Source organism: Canis lupus, chromosome 37, assembly GCF_048164855.1.
Source record: "Canis lupus baileyi chromosome 37, mCanLup2.hap1, whole genome shotgun sequence".
Taxonomy (NCBI): domain Eukaryota; kingdom Metazoa; phylum Chordata; class Mammalia; order Carnivora; family Canidae; genus Canis; species Canis lupus.
This window is the reverse complement of record NC_132874.1, coordinates 3,720,589-3,746,480: the sequence shown is the minus strand read 5'-3', so window position 1 is coordinate 3,746,480 and position 25,892 is coordinate 3,720,589. Positions and strand designations below refer to the sequence as shown.

General features: G+C 44.1%; 1 protein-coding gene across 9 annotated transcripts in view; it reads right to left on the bottom strand.

Annotated features, from left to right (window-relative positions):
• The window catches only part of RIPOR2 (RHO family interacting cell polarization regulator 2), a 218,420-nt gene that overhangs the window by 36,228 nt on the left and 156,300 nt on the right, over positions 1-25,892 (bottom strand). For all 9 annotated transcript variants that reach the window (XM_072813852.1, XM_072813855.1, XM_072813859.1 and 6 more), the window contains exons 2-9: positions 21,828-21,954; positions 20,333-20,488; positions 19,430-19,508; positions 17,692-17,715; positions 16,538-16,591; positions 12,828-12,977; positions 9,235-9,298; positions 72-115 (exon numbers count right to left, since the gene is read on the bottom strand). In XM_072813852.1, coding sequence (XP_072669953.1) covers positions 72-115; positions 9,235-9,298; positions 12,828-12,977; positions 16,538-16,591; positions 17,692-17,715; positions 19,430-19,508; positions 20,333-20,488; positions 21,828-21,954 — 698 coding nt within the window. The remainder of the gene's footprint in view (positions 1-71; positions 116-9,234; positions 9,299-12,827; positions 12,978-16,537; positions 16,592-17,691; positions 17,716-19,429; positions 19,509-20,332; positions 20,489-21,827; positions 21,955-25,892) is intronic.

Genomic DNA, 25,892 nt, shown 5'->3' with positions numbered 1-25,892 from the left:
ATAAAACAGTGGCAACTGACGCCTGCCCCTCAAACCCTCAATCCCAACACACAGACCGACACGATACTTACTTCATACTGATCTCCAGGACAGAGGCGAGCAAATCCAGCCAGACCTGCAGGCAAGCAGCAGGGGCATGAGGGGCAGAATAGGTAGGTCTCCACTCTTCGCACACCCACCCTGGCACATTTACCAACCCGAAGCGTCAGACCTTTGTGAAAGCTCTGCAGTAGTTTTAGAGGGCCGCTGGGGTGCACAGCCTTTGCTGGGAATCCCATCTGTCGAGGCAGGAGTAAACATTCCTGGCTGGGCTAATCACAGGTGCTTTCTGGGGCCGAGACAGCTGCTGGGCAGGGGCTAGAGCTCTCTGTGCCTTTGGCCCATGGGAAGTCCACCCAGACTCCAGGATCAGAGAATTAGGGCCAGAAAGATACATTCATTTATTTACTCAAAATATTCCCATGAAAACAAACTGCTCTCTTGTTTTTCTTTCTGTCCCAAGATTTGTGATTTTTTAAGTGCCTCTCATTTGGGTAAAGAATCCATGTTCATGTTCTACTTTGTCTCCGATTCACCCACTCCTGTGTTTTCCTTCTCCTATTTACGGGGCATAATGATACCACCATCTACTGTTTTTTGAAACCACTTAAAATGGATTATCATCTACACAAAGCCAGTGATGAAGAAAACAAAACCGTGGGATGCCTGGGTGGCTCAGCAGTTGGGCGCCTGCCTTCGGCTCAGGGCGTGATCCTGGAGTCCCGGGATCGAGTCCCACATCGGGCTCCCTGCGTGGAGCCTGCTTCTGCTTCTGCCTGTGTCTCTGCCTCTCTCTGTGTGTCTCTCATGAATAAATAAATGAAGTCTTTAAAAAAAGAAAAAGAAAACAAAACCAACCAAACCAAACAACAACAGCCCACAGTCCCCAAATGGAGATGGGGCCCCCTTTTGATCACGCCATCGGCACATCATTCCTAGCTGGGTCTGCTCAGTCTGAGATCCAGCCCCATATTTTGTGTAGCCCCAAGAATAAGTCATGTCACACCACTGCTGTGGGCCATCCCAGGGACCCCAGGTTTAATCAGTCCTTTTCTTTCTTTCTGTAGATATTTATGGAGACTCATTTGTGTGGGAGGATCTATGCACTGGGGTAACAATCTGGAAATTAAGAGAGACTTCACTGATACCCAGAAAACAGAACAAAATGCAGTTAATGTCCACAGAGACAAAACGGACAAGGACTAGAGGCAGTACGGGAAGTTAAGGCTGAAGCTGATTTCTGTTTTATCCTCTAGTGAGCCGCCTCAAGATATTAGCTGCAGTGTTTTCACCTTTAGAAGGGAGTTAACAGTGTCCTCCTCACAGAACTGTTTGTAAAGACAATTGATTGCATTAGGTCCATAGTACGTGCTTAATATGTAATAATTATATATTTGGCAGTGGGATAATACTGTTGATTCGGCATGCACCATATACAGCTAATTTAAAAGACTTATCTGTATGAAACAACTGCAAATTGGTACACATTGGAGAGGAGAACAGTAATGAAGAGACAGTAAAAGGAGGTTCTTTCCTATATTTTGAATTTTTGTAAGACTGTATTACTTATATAATCAAACAAGAAATTCTGTCCCATTTAATGTAGGATAGTTTCATGGAGGAAGGGAGCATTTGAACAACAGAGTGTCATATCACCCCAGGCAAATGAAGGCATGGGAGAGAGGGCGCTTCTGGGCGGAGGGAGTGGCCTGTATTCACTCAGCAATATTTTCAGAATACCTACTGTGTGTCAAGCATGAATAAAGTTGTGGGGAGGAAGGTACACACGTCATACATGCACAATAAACCCAATGGAATAAACTCATCAACAGAGGCTTATCAGTAATCTTGGCTTTGTTTCTCTGCCAATCACAAAACAAAGCTCTTTGCCCTAATAGGGAGCCGCAGACAATATTTTAATCAAGGAATGAAACACATTTAATAAAAATGGGCAAAAAAATCTTTAGGACTTTCTCATTTTCTAATGAAAAGAACCAATACAATTTTAGGATAAAGAATTCCACTTAAGGATTCAGTACAAATGTTTATATAAAATGGAATATTACTCAGCCTTAAAAAGGATGAGATCTTGCCATTTGTGAGAACATGGAAGAAGCTAGAGAGTATGATGCTATGTGAAGTAAGTCAGGCTGAGAAAGACAAATACTATGATTCCATTTATATGTGGAATCTAAAAACAAAACAAATGAATAAACAAAAAGCAGAAGCAGAACCATACATACATAGGACAAACTAATGGATGCCAGAGGGGAGGGGGATGGGCAAGATGGGTGCAGGGGAGTGGGAGATACAGACTTTCAGTTATGGAATAAATAAGTGATGGGGGTAGAAAGTACAGCATTGGGAATATAGTCGATGATCCTGTCATAGCGTTATATGAGGACAGATGGGAGCTACAGTCATGCTGAGCAGAGCATGACATATAACTTTGTCCAATCATTCTGTTGTACACTTGAAACTAATGTAACACCATGTGTCAACCACACTTCAATTAAAAAAAAAAAGAATTCGGTACAGATGTTTATTTTTTTATTTATTTTTTTTACCTTTTTTTAAAAAAATTTATTTATTTATTTATGATAGTCACAGAGAGAGAGAGAGAGGCAGAGACACAGGCAGAGGGAGAAGCAGGCTCCATGCACCGGGAGCCCGATGTGGGATTCGATCCCGGGTCTCCAGGATCGCACCCTGGGCCAAAGGCAGGCGCCAAACCGCTGCGCCACCCAGGGATCCCGGTACAGATGTTTAGATGTCTTTAATAAGATAATGTTTATAAGCTAATATTAAGTAAAAAAGCAAAAAGACAAAATTCAAGTGTGACCTCCGCTATATAAAAATGTATCCAGGGGCGCCTGGGTGGCTCAGTGGCTGAGTGCCTGTCTTTGGTTCAGGTCATGATCCTGGGGTCCTGGGATCCAGTCCTGCATTGGGCTCCCACAGAGAGCCTGCCGGCCTATGTTTCCACCTCTCTGTGTCTCTCATGAATAAATAAATAAAATCTTTAAAAAAATGTATCCATAGGAAAAAATTCTAGAAAAACATACCAAAGGTAGATAAAATAATTATCTCTGATAATCTGGGACTATGAAGAAAGTGAAATGTTTGGACGTTAAATAGTAATTTTTATTGGATTTTTTCAAATATCATGTGTTTATTTGAAAAGAAAAAATATATGAAAAAGGTCACAGGTATCAGCGGGCAGGCAGTGTATATGCAGAAAAAAGGCTACTTGGGTATTTGTGACATATTTTATAAAGTTTAGCACCGGTGGAGAGATTATATTGTGCCTTTAAAATTTCTGGTATCTTTGCCCGTATTTAAAAAAAAATGAGAAGGTATCATTTAAAAATCTAAAACGGATTCGAGAAGAATAACCCCTCACTTTTGATAGAGGCGGCTGGAGAGGAAATAACTTTGCACAGCTGGTACAACAGCAGCCCTGAGACTCCTAGATCCCTTCACACGCAGGATGTCCATTTGGGCAGCAGAGTCCTGGGTGGCTCAGTTTTCTCAAGCTGCCATTCACGATCCTTGAAGTCTAAGTTCTTTTCATATCATTTTATTTATTATTTTAAAAAAGATTTTTACTTACTTATTTACTTACTTACTTACTTACTTATTCATGAGAGACACAGAGAGAGGCAGAGACACAGGCAGAGGGAGAAGCAGGCTCCCTGCCGGGATCCCCATGCAGGACTCGATCCCAGGACCAGGATCACGACCTGAACCGAGTGCTCAACCACTGAGGCACCCAGGTGTCCCTTGAAACATGTTTTTATATTAGTTTAAACATGATTTAACCCGTGTAAAGATGACGAGGATGGTATCACAATCACACAATTTATTCTGCCTTTTGTGACTGACTAGCCAGGGTTAAGAAGATAGACGGGATCCGGGGAGGCTTTAAAAAGCACCGGTAGATGGCAGCAACTCACCAGCTCCCTCTGCCCCCCTACGGGAGAGCCAGGCCACCTGGGACTCTTCTAACAACTAGAACACAACAAGGCACTTTAAAAGATTTCCTGAAATAAGAGTAGAATTTAGAAAGTCAGTTTTCACTAATCATTTTCTGGAAGATTTAGTCTTTTTTTTTTTTTTTAATATGTCATTAAAAAAAAGCACAATTCACTGGTTTTTAGAAGTCAGAATGGTCAGACATGCCAATTCTAAGAAAATCCAAAGTGCACTTTAAAACTTCTGCAAAGGGCACCTGAGTGGCTCAGTGGTTGAGCATCTGCCTGTGGCTCAGGTTGTGATCCTGGGGTCCTGGGATCCAGTCCCGCATCAGGCTCCTGTGGGGAGCCTGCTTCTCCCTCTGCCCATGTCTGTGCCCCTCTCTGTGTTTCTCATGAATAAATAAATATAATCTTAAAAAAATAAAACCTCTGCAAAGGGGCACCGAGCAGCTTAGTTGGTTGGGCACCCAACTCTTCATCATGATCTCAGGGTCATGAGATCCACCCCTTGTGGGGCTCTGGACTCAGTAGAGAGTCTGCTTCAGGATTCTCTCTGCCCCTCCCCCTACTCATACTCAAGTGCTCTCCCTAAAATAAATGTAAATCTTTAAAAAAGTAAAATAAAATAAAACCTCTGCAAATTAGTTTAGGTTTCATCCATTGCCAGATTACCTCTGCAATTACAACAGAAGCCTGGTTAAAAAACAAAAAAATCCCCTAAGCAACTGACCTGGAATCAGTGCTGGATAAAGACATGTAAAGGGGAAAATCTTTTGAAGGTTTTTTCCCCTCTCAAAATTACCAAAAATTTCATATCTGAACTTATCCAACTGGGAGAAAGGTACTTAGTACTGAGGTTTTTGAGTTTATAAGCCCATGTTATTAAAGTGAAATGCCTCGAAATTGCTTATAGCGGGCCTGATTACAACCATAGTGGAGTCAACTGGCACCAGCCAGGCAGAGGCAGTCCTGGTGCTGTGTTTCCTAAAGTTCTAGCTGCTGGTCTAAGCCCATCACTGTACTGGTTGCAGAACTGAAACCAGCAGTGGGGCAATTAGAGTTACAGCTTGATGTCTTTTAAACCTGGCCAGAGGCCTGCTGGGATTTTCACAGCTGGGGAAAGCTTCATGTTTTCTCAGAAGTTTTGCGATTGCTGTTGCACCGTCTAGAAAGCTTTCATCCTGGCCACTCTACAGACCATCGGGAGGTTAGCAACCAGGAATGGTCAGGGCAGGGGGCTTTTATTTCTGTGGTGCATCTTCCTGTACCTTTTGGCTGTTTTACTGTAAACACCTATTACTGATCAAATGCCCTTGTCTGGAAGTCCCAGACGCCACAGTATGTAGCCACCCACCCTTTCCTTTCTTGGCTCAGAGACTTCTCTGCCAGAAGAATGCTCCCCAGTTTTTGCTACTTCTATGATGATCTTCCTTTCCAAAGATAAAAAATATCACACATGTTGACAGCATATACACACAGAAAAGGATGGCTGGGTATTCGTGACAATTTTAATGGTGTTTAGCACTGGGTAGAACAATTATGAAGCTAAGGAAGTCACACTTTCTATTCCAAGGAAAAGAGCCAAGCAGCTGAAGGGCCGGGAGCGCTGTTACAGGCCTTCCTGATTTATTGACCAGGCATAAATAATGCAGATTTACTAGCTCCCAGGTAGCTCTTCCCTCTGCCAAGGCCTGGCCTGCCCTGCAAGCTGGAGAGGCAGGCAAGGGTTGAAGATCCACCCCACCCGGAACCTCACTGGAATGAAGCAGTAGCTAGGAGAAGAAATAGTTTTCCTTCAGAAATCACATCTTTTCACGTAGGTCCTGGTTAACACAGTGCTCCCCCTGTAGCCTGACATTCAAGGCAGATTTTTCAACATGCTTTTCCCTCTTTGGTGAATGCTATTCCCCTGCTGTTCATCCACCCAGAGCAGTCCCTCTGGTTCTAATTCAAAGGTTACCCTGGGAAGCCTTCCTGCTTCCTTCCTGCTTCCCTCCCCCGAGACAGGTGAGTGGCACTCCCCCTCCTGCTCTTACCCTGGGGCAGGGGGCTTTGGAGACAATCTGGCCACCCCATTGGTCATTTGTTCCATTGAATTAGAGCATATTGGCTCACGTGTCCACTTTTCTCCAGGGGACTCTGGGAGTCAAGGCCAGGGGCCGTTCAGCAGGATACAGCCTAGTGCTTGGCACTGTAACCCATCAGTTGTTTTTATCACCAATGCATCTGCACCCCCAGGGGCCACACACACACACACACACACACACACACCCAAAAGGGTTGTTTATTCTGTGTTGGGTGGGGTAAAACGGGAAGTGTGGAGGGTGTGGCAGGAGGAAGTTGGGTTACCAGGTCTGAGAAAATTATGAAATATCCTCAGCTTATGTCACTGTTGTTTGCTGGGGGTGCTTATGTTTTATCAGAAGGAATAACAGATAAGAAAATAGCTGATTGCAAAGATGTGAAATTTCTTGGCAGTGTGAGATGTCTTCCCTTCCTCAGGAGAGGAAGACTTCCAAGGCAGTGTTCCCTTTGAAAGGCTTCATAGTTGTCATTTCTGGGTTTTCATGTTAGATTAGGGAAGTGAAAAGGGAGAATAATCTATAATGAAAAGAGAGAGTAAGTTTCAGGCCTCGAGTCCCACTAGGGGAAACCGAGAGCCCAGACACAAGCTATGGAAGTGGACCAGGTGGGAGAGAGAGAACAGGGAGAGGCAAAGATGAAAAGCTCGGTGAATGGGAGGCCCTGTCAGCACACCAGGATGACCTTGTAGGACTTGGTGCTATTATGTAGCTGGTGCCCAGATCCCTCTGTAGATGGGGGTGGGGGGTGGGCACCAGCATCGTCCTCTCATTTGCCACCATGCCTGAAGCTCCTCACCCACGAGGCCTGTGTTCTGGGTCAGAGAAGACCCTCCCACAGAGGAGGAGGCCGTGCTTTGGGCAACAGCTTCTAGTATGGGCTCTGCTCTGTTAGAACTCCCCTACTTGGGGCACCTGGGTGGCACTGCCTTTGGCTCAGGGTGTGATCCTGGGGTCCTGGGATTGGCCAGCATTGGGCTCCCCATAGGGACCCTGCCTCTCCCTCTGCCTAAGTCTCTGCCTCTCTCTGTGTCTCTCTCGTGAATAAATAAATAAAATCTTAAAAAAAAAAAAAAAAGAACTCTCCTCCTCGTAGGAGACTGGGCATGGGGATGGACTCGGAGCAGGAGCCCTGGAATTCAGACTCAAGCTGGACTCTAACTCACTATGTGACTTCTGAGACAAGTCACTGAACACCCTTTCCCACTAATAAAACGGGGGAAATCATCACCCTGCCCAAAACGGATGCATTAGGTAACAGTGAGCATCTGAAATCGGGGCAACCTGGCACTCTGCATGTTAACAGTAGGATGCGTGTGACCCGAGGCTCTTGAACTGAGAGACCGGCCCAGTCCGGATGGATGGTGCCAAGGTCGGGGGAACACTGATTCCGGGCAGCTGTTTTCTAGAATCAGGCTGCTGCTGAAATCATCCTGAGAGTCTTAAAAAAAAATCTTCTGGGGTCCACTCTGCCTTTCTGGGTCTGGGGCAGGGCCCAAGCAGTTCTGGAGCCTCTGACTCAGGTGAGGACCCAACACGAAGACAATAACGAGAAATGGACGGAGCGTGGATGCCCCAGCTTAGTGGGGCAGCAAGTGTTGAGATTCAACACTGAGTAACAGAGTTACACTCAGGTCTGCCCAAGAGAAGGAAGCAGTGCTGGGGAAGGTGAAGGTCGAGGCCGACGTTATTCCAGGAATAATCCATTCAGAGTGGCCCTCTCGTTCTCACGGGGCACCTAGTGCCCAACAGAGACCTTGCCCTGCAGACCAAGATGACTCACTCCAAAACGAAGCTCTCCTGTTGAGCCCTTAAAAAAGAACAACAGTGCCCCTTCTTTACTCCCTTAATTGAAAAGAGTCAGAGGAGAGGGTGGAAAGGGTGATTAAGTCTCCATTAGCAACAACCCAGGGGTCGAGCGGCTGCAGAACTGTGACAATCTCTTGTCTGCGTCAGTTAATCAGCCCAAACTCAAGACAAGCGGACCTGCCTCTGAGGAGCTGAGAGCTCTGCCGGCAGCACCTGGGGGACACTCCGTTTCCTACAGCTGGCATGCCTCCTTTGTTCTGAAGGTGCCACCGTACAGAGAGAAACCAATCATGCTTCTAGGCTGGAACCTTCCAGAGCAAACCCCAGAAATGCACTAGGGAAAAGGAGGAAAATGCACAGTCCTCTGTGGGTTTTCCATTTACAAATAAATAAAATCAAGGAGCGGGTGGGTAGTTGGTGGAAAACATGAGCACAAAGGAACAGCTGAAATGACACCACAAAGAAGCCAAGAGACAAATTGAGAATGTGGGCCATTCTGTACAACAGCAGTTTCTACACCAAATAGAGGTAGGAGAAAAACAGGAAGGGTCTGTTTCAGATGGAAGGGAGCCCGAGAGAGACACCTGATGACCAGTTATGACACATGGACCTTATCTGGACCCCGGTGTGAGCTAAGCAATGGTACGTACAAAGCATTTTTGAGACCCCTGGAGAAATTGGATAATGCAGTGGATTAATAACAAAGACATATTAATTTTATTGGACATGATAATACTTGGCTTTGTGGTTAGGTAAGAAGCCCCCATTCTGGGATCCCTGGGTGGCTCAGTGATTTAGCGCCTGCCTTTGGCCCAGGGCGCGGTCCTGGAGTCCCGGGATCGAGTCCCGTGTCAGGCTCCCGGCATGGAGCCTGCTTCTCCCTCTGCCTGTGTCTCTGCCTCTCTCTCTCTCTCTCTGTCTATCATAAATAAATAAAAGGTCTTTAAAAAAAAAGAAGCCCCCATTCTTTAAGGGGTGCCTATTGAAATACATACAGACAGACTCATGTGTCTGGGTTATGTATCACCAAAGAGAAAAACAGATGAAACCAATGTGCCAGAGCCTTGCTAATTATGAAATCTGGGTGATGTGGGGTTCACTGTAATATTCTCTTCACTTCTGTGTATGTTTGAGATCCTGCCATAATAAAGATTTAAGGGCGCAGGTGAGTGTCAGGACAAGAAGGTTCTAGAACAGCAATATACTCACAAACTGGGAGAGGAAAGTGTGGGCAGCACAGTGTCTTGGCAAGAAAAATAAAAATAGCATGTGCACTCAAACTTCAAGGAGCTCTGTCTGTGGACATGGCTCCTTACTCTGAATAATACCTTTCATCTTGATGGAGAACTCCCCCAGCAGATTCTCCAGCTCTGCTTCAATGGTGCACATATTCTGTGAAAAGTACAGAAGATTGGCATCAGTTCTAGGCTTCTGTCACACAGCAGCTCAAAGCACATGACGTTCTAGCAGCTGCAGACAAGCCAGGCTTGAGGCTTGAACAAGGGGAGGCATTTACCTGTTGGCAGGGAGTTACACGGCAGTGCCTGTGAAGCATTGTGGGTGAAATGTTTCCCCCGAGTCTACACGACCCTTCTGGTGTATGGGACATTCAGAGCACAGAGGGCCACGTTCACTTATTTCCATGCACAATGATGAGGGTTGGGATGCTAGGTAAGAAGGAAGCAGTTTGGGGGCACCTGAGGCTCAGTCGGTGGAGCATCTGCCTTCAGCTCAGGTCATGATTCTGGGGTCCTGGAATCGAGCCCCGGGTTGGGATTCCTGTTCAGTAGGGAGCCTACTTCTCTCTCTACCTCTGCCATTCCCCCTTGCTCATGGTCTCTCTCTCAAAGAAATAAATAAAAAAATATTTTTTTAAAAAAAGAAGGAAAGCAGTCTTCTCCTAAGTGGAGAATATCAGGTTTCTTAAGTTGCTGACTTTGGGACCCCCTACAACAGAAGACTTGCTGTGCTGCCTTCAGATGTTATATCAATTATCTCATCAAATTATATCATCAACAGACGAATCCAGAACGTGATATTCTATGAGAACTGGCCTGGATTCTATAAAATGGTAATGTTGTGGGGAAAAAGTTTTAAACAAAAGAGGTTAAAGAGACATAAAAACTAAATGACACCTGTTACCTTCCATTAGATCCTGATTTGAAGGATAACAAAACGTTGTAGAAGTCATGACTGGACCAAATACGGGATGCCTGAAAATGCACTGGCTATTCGATGTGCTAAAATACTTACGGGGTGAAGTGTCACAATGTCTACTACTTATGGTCAAATGACTCCGCAATAAAAAAAAATAATAATAATGAAAGAAAACATTGAGCCTGTGCGAGAGAAGGAAAGCAAATATGGCAAAATATTACCAACTGGTAAAGATAGGTGCCGTTTATTATACTAGTCTCAACCTTTATGTTGATTTGCTCCAGCTTCAACAGCTTCAGTTTGGAAACCACATCTGCCACAGGAAGCAGTCGCGCCCAACCCCACCCCGGTGCTGGGGAGGGGGTGGCATCTGCAGGCTTCTCCCTCTGCAGCCAGCCTCCATGCTGGGGGGCGGGGGCCTGGGGTGGCCAGCCCAGTGAGTGCTGGCAGGGTTTGCGCCCATTTGCATTTTGTGTGCTGAGGACTTGAGGATTGATTAGTAAGGTGACAGCTTCTGGTTTTTATTTGCACCTCTGTTCTGCTCCAAAAGATCACTCTCCTGAACTGTTGTGTTGCTGGGGTGCAAAGGGAATGGTACTGCCTTCCTCCCACCATGTGAGCTGTTAGTACCTTGAATAGCTTAGCAAACCTGGAAATTTCAAAACTTCCTGAAGTCTGAGCTCTGCACTGCTTGAAAGCTTTGAAAACAAAGTCTCATATCATAAAGCACTTTTCTTTGAGCACCACGTGTCTCACTTACCCGAACATCAGCGATGTTATCATACAAGCCAGGGTTGCCACTAGTGTCTTCAAAAAACCTAGGGGGGCAGCTAGCTTAGCAGGTGAGGACTTCTATAGGCAGGATTCTCTTCCATCTCACCAGGCAGCTGTTGATGAGTACTGCTGCCCCCGGCAGAAGCCCCTGGAGCCTCTTGCCCAAAATGTTCTTTGTGAGAAAATCCTGGCTTTGCAGTAACGTGAAGATATAAAACCACCTGATGTCAAGTGAGGTAGGACACCACAGAGAGTGAGGTAGGACGCCACAGAAGCCCAGCTTCCTTCCTCTCCAAGGCACAGTTCTGCTTGCCGAAACTGTACTCTACGTCTTTGAACTTGTGAGCAAAGTATGATGCCATGGGCTGGCACCTGAGCAAGGACAGGTGTTTCTGAAACAGGCAGCAAGTGTTCTAGAACAGAAGCATCTCCAGACTGCTGTCAGTTATCTGCTCGTGGGCTCTGAACGACTGTTTTAAATGTTCTTTTATTTCAGGGCCATGCACAAATAGGTCCCATGAACCAGGGCTGCTTCTAAGCCCGGGAGTCTCAACCCCTGGGTCCATAAATTTGGATGGGGAAAAAGAAAGTCCTCATTATGTTACAACCTCTAATTGAAATGTGTCGTGTCGAAGTATCACAAATGTAGAAAGTAAGCCCCAGCGGTATGACTCATGCCTGAGACTCTGACACTAATAGAAATCACATGTGTGTTCACGCCACATCACTGGTTCCAGATACCTTGAAAAATCATTTCTACTTTTTGCTACTTGAACATTTTATAACTTCAAATAGCTAGTGGCACTGCTAGAGCTTATAACGGAATTTCAATGTGCTAATAACGTGGTATAGACAAAGCATAGTAGCGTATCAAAATACTTTGCTTTATAAGATATTTTGATAACTGTGCTGCTAATACTGAAATAACTATTTCAACATGATGGATTTCCTTTGAATTCCTAGATTCTGGGTATTTTATTTTATGCATTTAAAAACCATTCTTCTGAAAGGGGGCATAGATAGAGAAGCCCTGTTTCAGACCATGGAAGAGATAAATGGTTCAGACCAGAGGTGCTGCTGGAGTGACCATACAAGGTGACCCATGAGGTCCCTACTCCTGCAGGGCTGAGACAGATGCTCGGCTCTGGGAACTGTCCAGCAGACCCTCACGAACCCTCATGAGGCCAATGACTTCATTTACGAAATTCGATCTCTGAGCAGACTCATTGGTTAGTGAGACATGCTGCTTTAATAATTCAGTCTTTCATCCAAGACACTTGGTATCAGGTGACCCTAGGAAGAGTGAAGACCTCCTTCTGTCATGTGCATGGGCCTCAGAGACAGAAGCCAGGGAAGTACACTTCTGCTCAGAGTTCTTTATCTTGCCTCCTTTAAGATAGAAGGGGACTTTCTTATGATGAAATAGTCCCAGGGAGGAACATTAGTGATACTCAACACCCAGGGTAGCATCTTAACCACTAAGTCTGTTCAACTTCCAGGAATAAAGTGAAATTAGACTGTATGCTAGAAAATGTAGAAGGGCACTCAAGACATCAAAAACCAGGGCATTGTGGCTTACACATGCAGTCACTGAAATTTTCGACAAGCATTTGTAGCCTAGCTGAGGCAAAGACTACAAGGCAGCATGGAGCACACAGAGTGTAAGTCTTGGTCAGTGAATGGGTTCATAGCATCTCAAATCTTGTAGCTTTACATATCCATGAGCAAGCATGTTCCAAGGCACTAGGAGATGACTGCCTGGCAGGTGATGATCAGGGACCAACAAAAGCCAACGAAAGTAGCGGAGTCCAGTGAAGACTCTGAACCAAAATATAACTAACTGACAGAACTACCCGAAAGTCATCTTAATTCCAGATGCCCTCAAAACAATGTAAGAATCAAATAGTTAAACATCTCCCTAAAGAGTAGGATGAGGCTACAGGCTGCACAAACCCTGCAGAAGTGAGCTGCTGAGCTGACCAGCACGTACCTCCGTGTACTCCCTGTAGCTGCGGCTGATCTCTGACAGGCTCTCCCGGGCAGCTCTGCTGGTGGGCGAGGCTGCGAAGGCCTGCTTCATTTTGCTGGCACCATCTTGGAGGCGTCTTTGGATACAATATGCTTCATAGAGTTCATCTACCTGTTGGAAGGCATGTCAGTATTTAATCCCATTTGAAAGAAGTTACACAGGCCAGTATGAAGTTCTTACAGGTATTTCTGACCTCATCAAAGAGATTCCTGTAGAAGTGTCATACTTTTAGATGGAGACCAATCATCTTTGAGCCACTGGAGTCCATTTTTCTATTTCAAAGCATATTTTTATCTGAGCCTGCCTTTCCAATGACACAAAATGAAAATGAACTTAACATTGGTGAGCTGTGTGAGCCAAGTACTGGATGACGAAGACCAGAATCTTCCACATAAGGAACAAACACAGGAAGGGTTTCCACGAGGCCATTATCACTTTAAGAGTACTATCACAAGGTGATGTTCACACATCTACGTTTAGCATTTTTTTAAAAAAGAACTTGAGGCAACACTTTATAAAAATCATTTTCAATAAAGAGCCTCAACAGTAGAGAGAACAAAGTTGTTTTTTTTAAGACTTATTTATTTATTCATGAGAGACACAGAGAGAAAGAGAGGCAGAGACACAGGCAGAGGGAGAAGCAGGCTCCATGCAGGAAGACTGACGTGGGACTCCATCCCGGGTCTCCAGGATCACACCCCAGGCTGCAGGAGGCGCTAAACTGCTGCGCCACCCCGGCTGCCCAAGAACAAAGTTATTAAATAAGTCTTAAAATGAGGGTGAAGAGGGGCGCCTGGGTGGCTCAGTCAGTTAAGCATCTGCCTTTGGCTCAGGTAGTGATCCTGGGGTCCTGGGATTGAGTTCCGCATCAGGTTCCCCGGTTAGGGGGGAGTCTGCTTCTCCCTTTCCCTCTGCCCCTCTCTATGCTCATATGCTCTTTCTCTCTCTCTCAAATAAATAAAATCTTTAAAATAAAATGAGGGTGAAGCACAATGGTCAATATTTGATCAAACCAAACACCTAGGAACTGTGCAGTTTTTTTTTGTGTGAATGATACTGCCACCAAAAACATAAATAAAAATACTGGAGGTAAGCGTTTTTCTGCTGTATATCTACACTTATACTTCTAAACAATAATAACCTGTTTGCAAATGACTATTGATCATACTCATTCTGTAAGCCTAATAATCACTTACTGTCCCTAAGACAGCAATTCTCAATTAACCCAAGGTGATTTTTGACACACAGGGGACATTTGGCAAAAGCTGGAGCCATTTTTTTCCTAGCATCATGACTGGGAGGTATTATTGCCATCTGGTAGGTACAGAGGCCAAGGATGCTGCCAAACATCCCGCAGTACGGAGGACAGCACCCTACAACAAAAGACGATCTCTAAATATCAATGGTGCCCAGGTCGACAACATCTGGTCATTCCTGATCACGTCCATGTCCACAGTCCTGTGCTCTCTCCTCCATTATTAACACACTCCCCAGGTAACTACAGAACTTGCAGGTAGATGCAAAGGACACTAAACACCAGCTAAGGAAATGCACGACTTCCGCAAGGCGGGAATCTGTCTAGGATGACTTGAATTTTTCATTTCAGTGCAAACTTTGTTCCCTCACAAGGCTATAAAATCAGAAGAAAGTGGAGATGGAATATAATGAGTTTCAGAGTTGAAGATCCCTCTTTTGTTCTGCAGGCAAGTTTTTGGGTGCTCATGACAAAGTGTTAGTAGGACCTGTTCGAGTAAGTGGAATTTTGCACCGTTGCCGTCTCTGCAGAGACATCAATCATGCTCAGGTTAGAAGATGAACATTAAGAGACTGGAAATTTTTCTCAGGTTAAAGGATTCTCTGTTGCTCTGTCCTTCAACAACTCATCCATTTTGCTGACAGCAATTGCCAAACTCTGGAAAGCAGCCTTCCATCTGTGGGGTCAATGGATTTGACCCTGATTGAAAGGGAGATGTAAAGTCAAGAGTGGCGAATCTGCTGATGAAATCTTTGGGTTGGTGACTGGCAAAGAAGGTGGTTGCCCTACTTTAAAACTAAGCTAAGACTCATCTGGTGAGCTTGTTAAAATGCTGATGCCCATGGCTCCCTCCGAGATGGCAATTCAGTAGGTTAGTCTGGGCTGGCATCTGAAATTTTACCTAAACATTGCAGATCATTCTACTGGGGAAGGTGCCCACAAACCCCCTAGAAACACAAGAGCTGATCCCTCTTCCAGGGCAGGCTAGACTGTTTCATCCATGGGGTCCCCTGGGAGACTGCCTCTTCTTTCCTTTTCCCCACAACCGGTTTGCTAACGTCTGAGACTATAATCCGCTCTACAGGAAACTGCTCACGGGGACATAGTTAAGCCCTAAACATACAGTCTGTTACTCTGCATTTACAGAAGAGTTAATTCTTTGTTTTCATTTCAATACCACTCTATCCTAGCCAGATGGAGTTAACCAGTAGGATAAGGGTTAACTATGTATTCAATGGAGTGGGAACGGGCCCATCTGTAGGCAAGCATTGGTCTCATCCATACATCAGCAAGGGTTCTCATCAAATCAACTGATGGACTTATTCAGTTAAATATCATTTGTGAGGCATGCTATGCATAAGGTACTGCAAACAGTCTGCCCTCAACCTTTCATAACTACCAGGATTGTCATGTCTGACAAAAATGGATACATGATGGATAAATACACTCCTACCTGATAGGGATCTTGTTTTCTTGCTGTTTTTCAAACTAAACAGAGTAATTTGCCAACACTTGCTTGCCACACAAATACCTTTGAATGCATGTCATTGTCTTATTTATTGAGTTTAAAGAAATTGGAGCAATTTCAGATTCGCCCAGGCAATAGTTCTTTTGCAAAGTGGGAACATGCAAAGGCAGTTGCATATGAATGTGTTTATAAGCACATAAATCACAGAATTTTAAAATGAAAAAATTCTTAGGATCATTTAGATTGATCATGTGCACCTCCCAGCCCCATTTTACAGAGTGGAAAATCAAGGTCTGTATAGGTGATATAGCCCAGAGAACATGTTGACTGGAACCTAAGGCTTCGGACTCCTAGTAGAGAGATTGGCTGAAGCCTCTAGTCTCTTGCTTGGTTGGACCATTAGTGAACGATTTATAGGGTTTGGGGCTGGGTGTCAGGGATCTTGACAAAACAACGCACACATATGGGGGCGACAAAGGTAGAAAGGTGCCTGGAAACAATGCCATGTGAGGAAGGGTAGAAGGAACCAAGAGCTTGAGAAAGTTGGGGACGTACATGGCAGCTGTCTACCAGTGCTTTCAAGGCCTTCATGAAGAATTTTACAGGCTGCCAAGTTGTATGTGTGGCAAGAGGGACAAGTTATGCAAGTGTGAAATTTCTTGGGGAGTCAGCTTGGTTCTATCTTTACCAAGACTACACCAGGATTAAAAGCCCACCAGGAGGCACAAACCATAAATGTTCGTTGAACCGAAGTAGAGTCAGAGCTGTGCCAGATTGTCAGGCTCTTTTCTTTATTTCTTCCACTTTTACTGCCTGTTGGAGGGCTTCATCGCTAATCAGCTTAAGAGTCAATCAGGTAAGAAATTCTCCACAGACTAGATGCCATGCTTGGGCCAGAGGCAGATTGATTAGTGGCTAAGAAAGGAAACACCAAAGCCAGGAACTTACCTTACTAATGTGAAACTCCAGGCGTCTCATGTATCTTTCAATTGTTTTAATTTGCTGGAATTAAAAGGAGAAGTTTGAAAAAGTACAGCCATTTATAGTTTAACATGTCTAGAAGACTGGCAAGAATATCTGCTTATCTCATACTCAAAATTACCAGAAAATGCTAACTCTCTCCCCTTTCTTCCAATCTTGGCTATTTCAGAGATTCTCTAATAACAACTTGGAGAGTATTTTCTAAAATATCAAATAAATATTCCGAGAGATGAACTTGAGTTAGTTATTGGAATCCTTGTGTTGAACATCGAGGGAAGCCAATCGAATGGAATTCATTGGATTTCTGGTAGGACAGTATTACGATGGGGTATACTTGTAATCCTTCAGAGTAATATATTTTATCATCTCTAAAGTGAACTCACCTCCCTACATTTCAGTGCCTCTGAAACGGGGGTGCATTTTGAAACTACTGTCGGTGCATGCTCAAAGATAATCACAGTGGTTTATGTGTCATCTCTTTGTTTAAGTTATAAATATTGTTATTACATGCCTTAAATTTAATTACCCTTCCAAATGTCTTCAAAAAACATTACACCATGATTCAGCATAAAATTATGTATCCATGGGAAGGCACGGGGAGGGAGTAGCAGCATATATGAATAAATAAAAACGAAATCTACATTTAAAAGAAGCCTAGAAGAGTTTTGTCATGAAGTATTAAATACAAGTTTTAAATGAACAGAAAAAAAACCATGCCAGGGTTTAACTGGAATCACTATTTTTTTCTTTAGGGACAGTGTGTCTTCCAATCTAAGAGGTCTTCAATTTGATGAAATATGGTAGTCATTGAACTATGGTAGTCAATGTTTAGAGGGAACACAGGTAAGGACCTCTGAATACCTGGGAAGTCCTTGAACTTAGCAGCACATGGTGAAATCCTACAACCAGGTGACATTTTTATGGAAGCGACCCTCAAGATGGTATTGGAGCTCAGATCATGGGACTTATTTATCCCCCTCACTAGATAAAAGCATGACTTTTACTAGGCTTAGAAAAATCATCAGTTCTCGGGGATCTTGTGCCTAAAGAGGAAATCATGGACTCTCCAAAAATGCAGTGTTTTATGTTTTGCAACACTCTTGCACAGAATGATAACTTACCTTGTCTAGGTCATACAGCACACCCTAAAATAAAAAAGGAATACCTGGATTAAAATATATTTTCCTCAAAATTGTTACAAATATCAATAGAGGGATTTAGTTTGCATTTCTGCATTACCAGTGAAGAAACGATCATTCATGCCAAATTCTGCTGGGTTCTTTGAAATGGTAGTAAGAGTACTTTTAAGAGCCAGTATTTATTTATCCTCTGTGTCTCCAGAATTCCACCCCAATCTCTCTGTACCCTGGGAGCTTTAAGGGTTTCACTTGGTTTCAGGTCTTCTGTCTTACACACCGAGGGGCACATAAACTCATATTAACTTTTAAATAAATAAAACAAATTAACATCAAATGTAGCAGGTATAGCTGTGTTAAAAGAACACTTGCCTTCCTGTTTAAACACATAAAACTGGTGTTAAAGAAGAGTCTGGAGTGCAGCGATAGGCTTTTCACAAATTGTATTTTAAGCAAGTTCATTTCCTGTATGCTCACATTACAGTGGAATCGGCACACCATTCCCACGTCCCCCTCAGGAGCAGTTTTTTTTTTTTTTTTTTTTTCCTATGGAACACCAAGTCCTGGTGGAAGCTACTGCCTCCATTCACCATTGTTCTTCAAGGAGAAACATTTGTTGCCATTGAGGATGGTCAAGGGCATTCCAAAGCGCAGGAAGCCACTCCATAAGGAGTCCTTCCCCACAGAGATGGGGCGGTTTATACTTAATATCATCAGGGTATAAAATCTTTAACTTCTATAAAGCTTTTAACCTCTGCACCTTCGAAAAGGACACCACTACGCATTTTATTTTATCTCTGAAAACAGAAGAAGACAGCAGCTATTAATGCGCAGCGGTATCATGTGTTGTGTGGAGACTTCTGAGCTTTCTGATGCCTTGAAATATTAAGGTGTTAGATCATTTTTGAACAGAACAAAATCATTTAAAGTAGTGTGTAGGTGAGAAGCACCTCTTCAACCAGACAAGTCCTCACAAATTCATTAGAATAGAGGACACCTGCAAGTGTCTGGACACAAAGACATGGAACGGAACAGGCTCAGGGGCTTCTCCCAACCTCCCACTACAGGTGTCCCTGGGATCCCCTTTGCTGCACTGATGTCACTGACCTATACTATTTTCTTAGTGCTTCTGGGTTCCAAATTCTGTATTAACAAAATGCTAGGACAACTCAGACTTTTCATTTCCTTATATTATTTGGATGAGAGGCATAGGGGTTGTAGTTGCTATTCTTTAGCATTTTTTCCTGATTGTGAAGTGTATCTGCATAAACATGCTTGTCAAATACTGAGAAGAATGAAGAATAAAACACTGAGAAGAAACTTAACCTTCTTCTCCAATATGCATCAGGAAGCAGATAGGACTCTGCTCCTTGGGTCTGCTTTTTTAAATTTTTTAAAATTTATTTATGATAATCACACGGGGGGGGGGGGGGCAGAGACACAGGGAGAGGGAGAAGCAGGCTCCATGCACCGGGAGCCCAACGCGGGATTCGATCCCGAGTCTCCAGGATCGCACCCCTGGCCAAAGGCAGGCGCCAAACTGCTGAGCCATCCAGGGATCCCTGGGTCTGCTTTTCTTAAAGGTTCTTCCTTGTCTCCATACTCATCCCTAGCTCCCCATCCCCATCCAATAAAAAAAGATTAAAAAGAAAAGAAAAGAAAAGATACTTAGCCAAAAAAAAGGAATACTGTGTTAACGTCCTAAAGATTGGATGGAACCTACCAGGCGAGAGTTTCTTCTCATATCTTTTAACTGAGCTGTCAGCTTGTCCAACTCTGTCTGGTGAACCTCCAGATATTCACTGCAAAAATAATAGGAAACATGCTCGTGAACTCTGTGCCCATCAAGGGGCATCTTTGCTGGTGCTGACCTAGTCCTGCTGAAGGAGAGAAAGACTCTGTGCCCTGCTCTGGGGGAGGGCAGAGTCAGTGGGGAAGAGGCCGTGTTGTTCCCAAATCTCTCCACTTTCTGAAGGCTCTAGTGGTTGCTTCTGACACCATCCACTGGTGAAAAAAAAAAAAAAAAAAAGCGAACCCCAGTGAGGCTGAAAGTCCAAAAAACGAAAAACCAGTGGGGAAGGAATGGGCAAAATAACTATGGAATCAGTCCTGGGTCCAAGCTCAGAGAATTTTATCTAGTTGAGTACAACACTGACTCTAGAGGTCTCCCCCCAAAACCAGGGAGATTTTATTCTGGGCAAACGATCCTTATAATGATATACTATACTATAATATATAACATAACATAATATATAATAACTTGAGAAAGTTCCAGAATCCTTCCTAAGCAATCACAAAAATGGAGATGTCTGTCTACTGTTGTCTGAGTGAAACTAACACTGTGTCCAGTTAAATGCGTGACTAGTTGAGATCTCCTTCAATGTTATGGATAATGGGATCTGGAAATCCAACATATTTCACATGTTTGAGACTCATCGAAGGCCTCTGGATTATGGTGTGAGAATGAAATATCTACTACAGAAATCAACAATTTAAAATGATCTTTTTAGCTTTTTCTGCACGCTCCTTCTCCTCCTCCCCCCCAACCCCCCCTGCCCCGCCCTGGCCCCAGGGGGATTTCAGAAAGGAACAAGATTCTAGGGCGTTGTTAGGTTAGAGCTCTTACTCGAGTCCATTTTTCAAGGCTCTGATGACCTCTTCCACCCTCTGAGGCTGAGGCTCTTTGGGAAGGCTGTTGCTTTTGTGTCCCAAATTGTGCATTTTCTTCAGCTTGGCCTGAGGCTTCTTGAGAGCAGAGGGATTTTCAATGAAGGAGTTACATCTACACCAAGAAAAAGAAAATCGTGAGTCTCGGCATCCAAAAGGGTTTGAGCAAAGAAAAGTCCTTTTGATCATCTTGTGTTTGCATTAGTGTCTTTTGGGGGAAGATCTCAGTCCCTGAGAGCTGAATAACCTGAGCCATTCTATGTGTAATTTAGCAGTAGATCTACTCTTAGATTTGTGAACCGCTAAAATTGGGAAACTCTGCAGGGCAATGGCTACCCAGGGTCAGGTCACGTGCTCTGAGTGAAGACCAACCAGGTCACTGAAACCTTACAGAAAGACAAGTGCTTCCAAGGAAACGAGGAAGCAGAAGGGTACAATTCAGTAGAAAAAAAATACGTGTGCAATGCTACATCAGGCACAATGTCTACTAAATTTGACTAGGATGTAAAGGAACTGTTTCTAGATAAAGGGTCACTCCAGACGGCGTTAAGGAAAGGTACATAAGGCCTAACCTATGGCTTTTTTTAAGCTTTCTTTTTCTGGAGTAAATTATCTTTAGGTAGAGCATAAAACTCAGCGTCTCTGTTAGTGGCAGGGAGGCAGCCTGCAGGGGAAGATGGACACCTGATAACTTAGACCCCAACCACTGATTCGATTAGGAGATGGAGAGGCCAGAGCCTCACAGACCCGGCTGTCAAAGGGAAAGCCGTGACCTCTGGGTCTGGCAGGTGCCTGCCCCGAGCCTTCCAGATCAGTTATTATTTTCCTCTGCATGACTGTCTGTACCAAAAGGGACAAGACAGGTCAGAGCACATAGGCTCCCGAGAGCCCAAGACCTCTGTTGTGTCTGAAAAACCGAAAACAAAACTCACTCTGTGTTAACCTATTTCATTCCCCATGTGTTCCCTGTTGAGTTCCCCTGCATCCTATTTTAGATAGAGGGAGATTCCAGAGAAACCAGACGACTAACTTTCCCAAGCCTGTGTCCCAATGACATCTGCTTCCCAGAGTCGATGTGCAGAGGCCGTCTTTACACACTGCATAACTTTACAGCAAACAGGCTCCCACATCTGGTGGCAGGGACAATGTGCTGCCCAAAGGGTGGGGTGGGGAGAGCAAGGCACACAGGCCACCAGCTTGTCCAAAATCTCCAGCCATCTGCTTGGCAGGAGGAATTCTCAGTGACAGAAAAGAAACTATAGCACTTAATTTTCAATACATTACATCTTTTCCATGAAGGAGATTAAAAGGACGTGTGTGTGTGTGTGTGTGTGTGTGTGTGTTCTGACAAGGCTGCAAGCTCGCACAGCCTCTTCTGAGCATGAGCTCACGTCCTTCTCGAGCTGCACAGAGATGCGTTCCGGGAGAGAACCACACATGAGCAAACAACTTGCCTGGATCGCCTCTCCTGAAGGCCGCTGAACCCTGCAAAGGACTGACTTCTGATGATCCCATTGGGCCCCCCAGGCGAGAAGGACTGGGATCCTACCAACATGATTTCTGGGAGTCTGGCTGGTAGTCCTGGAAGACAGTGGAAAGATGATGGCAAATTACAGGCAGGTCCAGACAGAAAAAAACCCCACTAAGCCTGTCAACAATGACAAAGGTGAGGTGAGGTGAGTCATGAGACGATGAGATGTTTGTAAGCCTTCTTTCCTCTGACTTCTCTTCAAACCAAAGGGTTCAGCTCTCAGGTGAAGAAAAAAAAGATACCCACCTACTGAGACAGAAATAAATAGAAATCGCACACAATTATCAGTCATTTCAGGTTTCTTTTCAGGGATTTATTATTATTACTTTTTTTAGACAAGGTTCAAATACACGAAAACTTCGGAATGTTTACCTCTGTTCAACAACAAAACAATAGCAGAAACACACAAAGAGGCCAACTCGAACTGTCAGCTGAGTCCTGCTTCCATTCAAAACACAGATCTCAGGGGAGAATTCTACAATGAGAAGTCAGATGGCTCAGAACACTAGGCTTCTTGAGAGATGAATTTACTTAGCCATGTTCTCCTTTTTTCTACCTTTCAGTATATTTTGAAAGATAATGATCATATTACTGTGGCAGCGCCAAGAGAAGACGAGTAAAGAGAGCACTCCCACAAGTGCTGATGATCTAGGTTATGATGATACGACAACAAGAGCAGAGCGGCCAAGTGAGAGGCAAGATCAGCAGAAGGCACATCCCCCATGCTAGTCGCTTGCTTGGCTGTTGTCAAGACTCACTAACAGCCTGAGCTGTTATGTAACTATTCCCCTAGGTGGGGAGGAGTGGGAGCACCTACCATTGCCTTAGTGGGGATGCTTAGGTGGGTGAGGGGGGTGGGGTGGGCGAAGGGCAGGTCCCCAGGAGCAGGAGATGGGGGGCAGCTACTGTCCAGAGTGAGCATTTGCAAGGTGGGCAGACACCAAAACGGCCTGTTAGATGGACACCAAAAACTGTCCTTTAAATGTCCAGCCAGCAAGCATGGAAAGCTAAAAGATAGCAGAAGAACTTCTCTGGTTGATGCAGATGGGATGGAAGAGCCAACCTCACCAGGCCTTGCTCGAAGCTCCTCCAGGCAACTCAGCAAGGGAAGGAGGTTGCAGTGAGTTGCTTCCCCAGAGGGAGGACAACAGGCTCCTTCTGCACCCTGCAGCTGGTTTTTAAATCCCCTCATTCCCTCCCTTCCCTCCCTCAGGCCCTCTCTAGAAGAAAGCAGCTCCAGGGTTTGCAAGGCATTCTTGTGGTGCACAGATGCTGACTCACTGGGCAATGGGCACAGAATTGAGTGAGTCAGCAGGCGACAGGCTTGCTCTTTGACCTGGATGAAGACAAGGGTCCCACTCATTTCATTCCAGCCTTGGGTGGGGGCAGTTTAAATTTTGCAGGCATTCTTTAGAATTTTAAAAGAGATGAAGTGGAAGTGTGTGTGTGTGTGTTTGTGTGTGTGTGGTCAAGTTAATATCAGGTGCATCAATGGGAGGACAAAATGCAAGACTTAATGAGGTTCTCCTGAGTGCCCTCTGCTGCTTATGAGGAGGGCCCGTCCACTTCTTAGGTTCCTAAAGCCTGCCTGTGCTACCTCTGTATCCACATGAGTATCAACTAGACACTATAGCTTATGTTAATTCTGTACTCATTAGTTTTATAATAAAAAATGCACTTTAAGGCCTAAAGCAGGTGCCAGGCCCAGCATGGAGCCCAGTACAGGCTCAAACTCAGTGACCTTGAGATTGAGACCTGAGCAGAGATCAAGAGTCAGGCACTCAACCGAGTAAGCCACCCAGGCACCCCTTAATTTGGCAAATTTTATTAGTATTATATCTCATTTTGTAAATTAGTGTTCAATAGATCTATTGCATTATAGAATTCTTTGATCACAGAAAAAGAATTAAAGCATTTAAAATATTTTAATGGCATGACTTGTACTTCCTAGAAATTTTTAAGCCAAAAAGATTTTTTTTTCTCTCGCCCAGTTTCTACCATGGGCACCTGGTTCCCATGCCCAGACATTCAGTTTAATTAATGTGGGGTGCCATGTGGGTATCTAGATTTTGAAAAGGTCCTTAGGTGATTCTTAGGCTCAGCAAAGCAAAGGAAAAAAAGATGATATTGGTTGAAATTTGAAAACTTTAGTTAAAATAATCTGCTAAAATTTATCAAATCCCACTTTTAAAAAGTAGTATTCAGTTTTAAATAAGCCTCTCTTTGCAAAGTTTAAATGTCTTTAAATGAATTAAACAGTGAGCGAGTAAAACATATGAACCAGATGCTAGAATAATTTACCTTCTTCCTCGGTTCAGTGATAGATAAGGAATGGTCTTGAGAATAAAATAAACATTTGTCCATGATTCTAAGATTGTAAAGTGCTTCAGGGTGGGTGCAGCCCTCAGAAGCTTTCTGTTACAGGTTGAATGGATGATCTGTAGGAATGAGCCTTTCTGGTCTTAAAAATGATCATTATCAGGAAAGAATTTGGTTGAGAGCTGGATTAGGCTGAGATCTCTATCCTGAGAGTCAGTTCTCCCAAAGGCTGACAAACTGCCCAAGGAGAGTCATAAAACAAGTGTGCACAGCCTCCACACAATGTCAGGCTCTTGGAGAAAAGGAGTAGTTTGGGACGGGGTGCTATTAGGAACAGAGGAGAAGCTATTAGGAACAGAGAGTACACAAACATGTGCCCCATCCACAACCCTAACTCTGAAATAGGGCTAGTTTTTTGCTACCAGTCTTCCAGCTTCCTCAGCTCCTCCCCACTTGCAAGTCAACCTGCAATGCTCTGTGATCACCTTTTTGGTGACCCCACTCCCATCTCTGGGCCTGCCAAATCTGCTAAGTCTGCAGACTCCTCTCTGGCTTCCTAGAAGTCCCATGGAGGCAGCAGTTCCAGCGTCCAGCAAAACCACCCCAAAACTACACCACTCATTTTCAAGGCTTTAAGGATTTAAAACCAGCCATCCCCACCAGATAATTTGCATTTTAACAGTGGATGCTTTTTTTGGCCTAAAAGCCTTAACTTAAAAAAAGGACCACAGTAGAACTATATGATTATTGCTGGTAGGGGTGCAAAGTAGTACCCAAAGGTTGGAGGACAATCTGGCAGCATCTGTTTAAAAAGTAAAACATACGTGTCCTTTAACACATTCCATCTACTTTTTGGTACGTCCTGGAGACAAAGACTCAAGTTCACAAATGGGCATATACAGGGATATTCCTGACAAGTAATGTAACAGTGGAAAAATGGAAAGGGTATGAATGATCATCTTTACAGCAATGGTCACTACATTATGGCAAAACCATGGGATAGAATACGAGGCGGCAGTTTTAAAAACAATAGGCCCACGTGGAAAGATCACCAGGACAAATTTCAGAGCAAAGCTGTGATACAAGGAGTGTTAAAAACAAAACAATATAAAGTATTAAATGGAATAGAAAAGCTCTGAAAGTGTGCACAGTCTATGGATCAGAGGGACTGAGGAGTAGTCCAGCATATTTTAATGTTTGTGTTTTTCCTTTTTTTTTTTTTTTTTAGATTTTCTTTCTTTATTGAGAGACAGAGAGAAAGAGTGAGCACAAGAAGGGAGGGGGCAGAGGCAGAGAGAGAAGCAGAACCACTGGCTGAGTGCAGAGCCCGATGCAGGGCTCGATCCCAGGACCCTGAGTTCATGTTCTGAGCCAAAGGCAGTTGCTTAACTGACTGAGCCACCCAGGTGCCCCATGATGCAAAATTCTTTTTTGTAATGGCAGACATTTGGAGCTGCCAAAGTTAAGACTAGAAGAAAAAGAACATCGCACAAAAAAGTATATATGATGGGACAGTTGGCAATGAGACTTATCCTGGAGGTCACGTCATAATGTAGAAACATGTTGACTTGCTGTGATGTACGCCTGAAATTAATAGGATATTGCCTGTCAATTATACCTCAATAAAAAAAGGACAAAGAAAGAACAAACATCGTAAGTGTTGGATAAC